Source organism: Dasypus novemcinctus, chromosome 8 (genome assembly GCF_030445035.2).
Source record: "Dasypus novemcinctus isolate mDasNov1 chromosome 8, mDasNov1.1.hap2, whole genome shotgun sequence".
Taxonomy (NCBI): Eukaryota; Metazoa; Chordata; class Mammalia; order Cingulata; family Dasypodidae; genus Dasypus; species Dasypus novemcinctus.
This window is the reverse complement of record NC_080680.1, coordinates 116,150,599-116,153,013: the sequence shown is the minus strand read 5'-3', so window position 1 is coordinate 116,153,013 and position 2,415 is coordinate 116,150,599. Positions and strand designations below refer to the sequence as shown.

General features: G+C 37.1%; 1 protein-coding gene across 1 annotated transcript; it reads right to left on the bottom strand.

Moving 5' to 3' along the window:
* Positions 1-1,028: 1,028 nt before the first annotated feature.
* Positions 1,029-2,003, bottom strand: LOC101436589 (olfactory receptor 13F1-like). The gene has a single exon (XM_004462373.1). The coding sequence runs from the start codon at positions 2,001-2,003 to the stop codon at positions 1,029-1,031; it is 975 nt and encodes a 324-aa protein (XP_004462430.1).
* Positions 2,004-2,415: the final 412 nt, after the last annotated feature.

The window sequence follows — 2,415 nt, the reverse complement described above, 5'->3', positions numbered from 1 at the left end:
CCCATTGCCTACATAAATTTACTGTTTCCTTTTAAGGAGTGTAAGTTCCCTCCCCCTCAATTTGAAAGCATTGTAAGATAACCAAGTGGTCAGAAATTATTCTTCCTTATTATGTCTTCTATACAGTGTTAATTAAGACCAGGAAATATGAGAATAAAGGGTTCTGCTTCAGATAAGATGGAAAATTTCATGGCATACCACAATCTACCCATGATATACCCATTTCTTTTTCAATGCAAAGGAATTCTATGTGTTGATGTTATAAGGCATTAATTATTTCTGGTATGGAAACAGTCCCATTAATATCCCATTAACCTTGATTTCCATTATCTCCCATTTTATTTTTAAAAAATGTAAAGTAATGCTAGCCTCTTCCTGCTGTTAAATGTATTAAAATATCAAACTAAAAAATATAAAAGAGACTATTAATAGGCAATGTAAGAATGAGAGCTCAGTGATGATCCTCTGTGTTAAAGATGACTCAAGTCAGATAAAGTAAACCAAATTACCAATAGCCAATGATCCTATCAACATCCTTAAGAGGCCTTCGACAAGTGAAAGCACTGTCATAGGTTTATAAATATTTAGAAGTCAGTTACAGAAAAGTACATATTAGAAAATAATAGACCCAAGATCAGATACCAGAAATTTTTAAAAAGAAGATAAACTTTACTTAGTCAGGTTCCACATATATGTAGAAACTTATGAAGCTTGATCACTCTCTACCTCCTCACACATAGCTATTACATTTGTATATTACATGCATAAATTTTGAACTCTCAACAATAGACTAACAATGTTTAAGTTAATTTTATACTCTTTATAACACAAAAAATGTAATGTCTAATCATGAAAACTTCTTATAAGAGAATTTCATGCATATTTATCTAAGTATCTTTATGTTATCTAAGAATTTCATTGGTTGGTTAAGGAAGAAACTTAAGAAATCACATATGTCATTTAAAATGATAGTCTTCCCCAATCAGCCCAATTTTTTTCTGTACAATGACCACTAAACATCCCTTAGATTAATATTTATCAATATTGTTTGCTACTGGGGTTAAGTGAGCACAAAGAGGATTTCTAATCAGCAAGTTTTTCACAGCCGCTTTTACTTCTTTATTCCTTAGACTGTAGATGATTGGATTCAGCATGGGGGTCACAACCACATAGAGTAAAGCCATAAATTTATCAATTTCCTGTGAGTCTACCACTGAGGGCTTCAGGTACATGGAGAGAGCTGTGCCGTAGAACAAAACCACAACAGTCAGGTGGGCTGCGCATGTTGAAAAGGCTTTGCTTCTCCCATCCACTGAGCTGATTCTCAGGATGTTGAAGAGGATGAAAGCATAGGAGATACAGATGAGAAGCAGAGGCATGGGAAGGAGAAGTATGCTGATCACCAGCATAAGAAACTCTACCATGGAAGTGTCCACACATACCAGTTTCAAGATAGCCAGAATTTCACAAGTGAAATGATTGATGATGCTATTACCACAGAGAGAAAGCTGTAGCACAGACACCGATTCCACCAGGGCAGTGAGGCAGCCTGTCATCCAGGAGCCAGCCGCAATCTGCACACAGACCACCCTGTTCATGATGACGGGGTATCTCAGGGGGTGGCAGATGGCCACATACCGGTCATATGCCATCATGGACAGGAGCACACACTCAGTGGAGCCCATAGCAAGAGAGAAGTACATCTGAGCAGCACATCCTGAGAATGAGATGGTATTTCCTCCTGAAATAAAGTTTGCCAGCATTGGAGTGAGAGCAGAAGAGGTGTACCAGATGTCCAGAAGGGAGAGGTTGCTGAGGAAGAAGTACATGGGAGTGTGCAGCCGGGAATCCAGAATGCTGATGGAGATCAGAATAATATTGCCCAACAAGGTGATCAAATACATTAGCAGACACAACACAAATATAGTGATCTCAACTTTGGGGTAAGGGGTAAATCCCAGGAAAATAAAATTTGAAATTACTGTCCAATTTGTCTTGACCATTTTATTCTTTCATGTTCATCTGTAAGAACAAGTAGAAATATATGTTATGTATGTTAATGAATTTAAACTCTACCAAATTTCAAGGAATTTTAGGGGTACTTTAATGAGGTCATTTGGCAGCATCACATTAGGTCTTCCTTCATTAATCCTACATTTACTAAATGCACTATAAGGCACCTAGGATCTAGAACTGACTTATACAGTGTCTGTACTCAAGTAACTCACAAATAGAGGATACAATTAAGTAAAAAACAATTGCAATATCATGATATAAATGTGTTCCACGCTGCTAAGCAAGCATAAAGTAAGACTCCTAAATCTGTGTTGGGTGCAGCTGTTCAGTGAGAGTTTATGAGACTTAGTTTAATTGAGATATACACTGGTCCCAGTCAGGTTAAGGAATAGAGGAAAT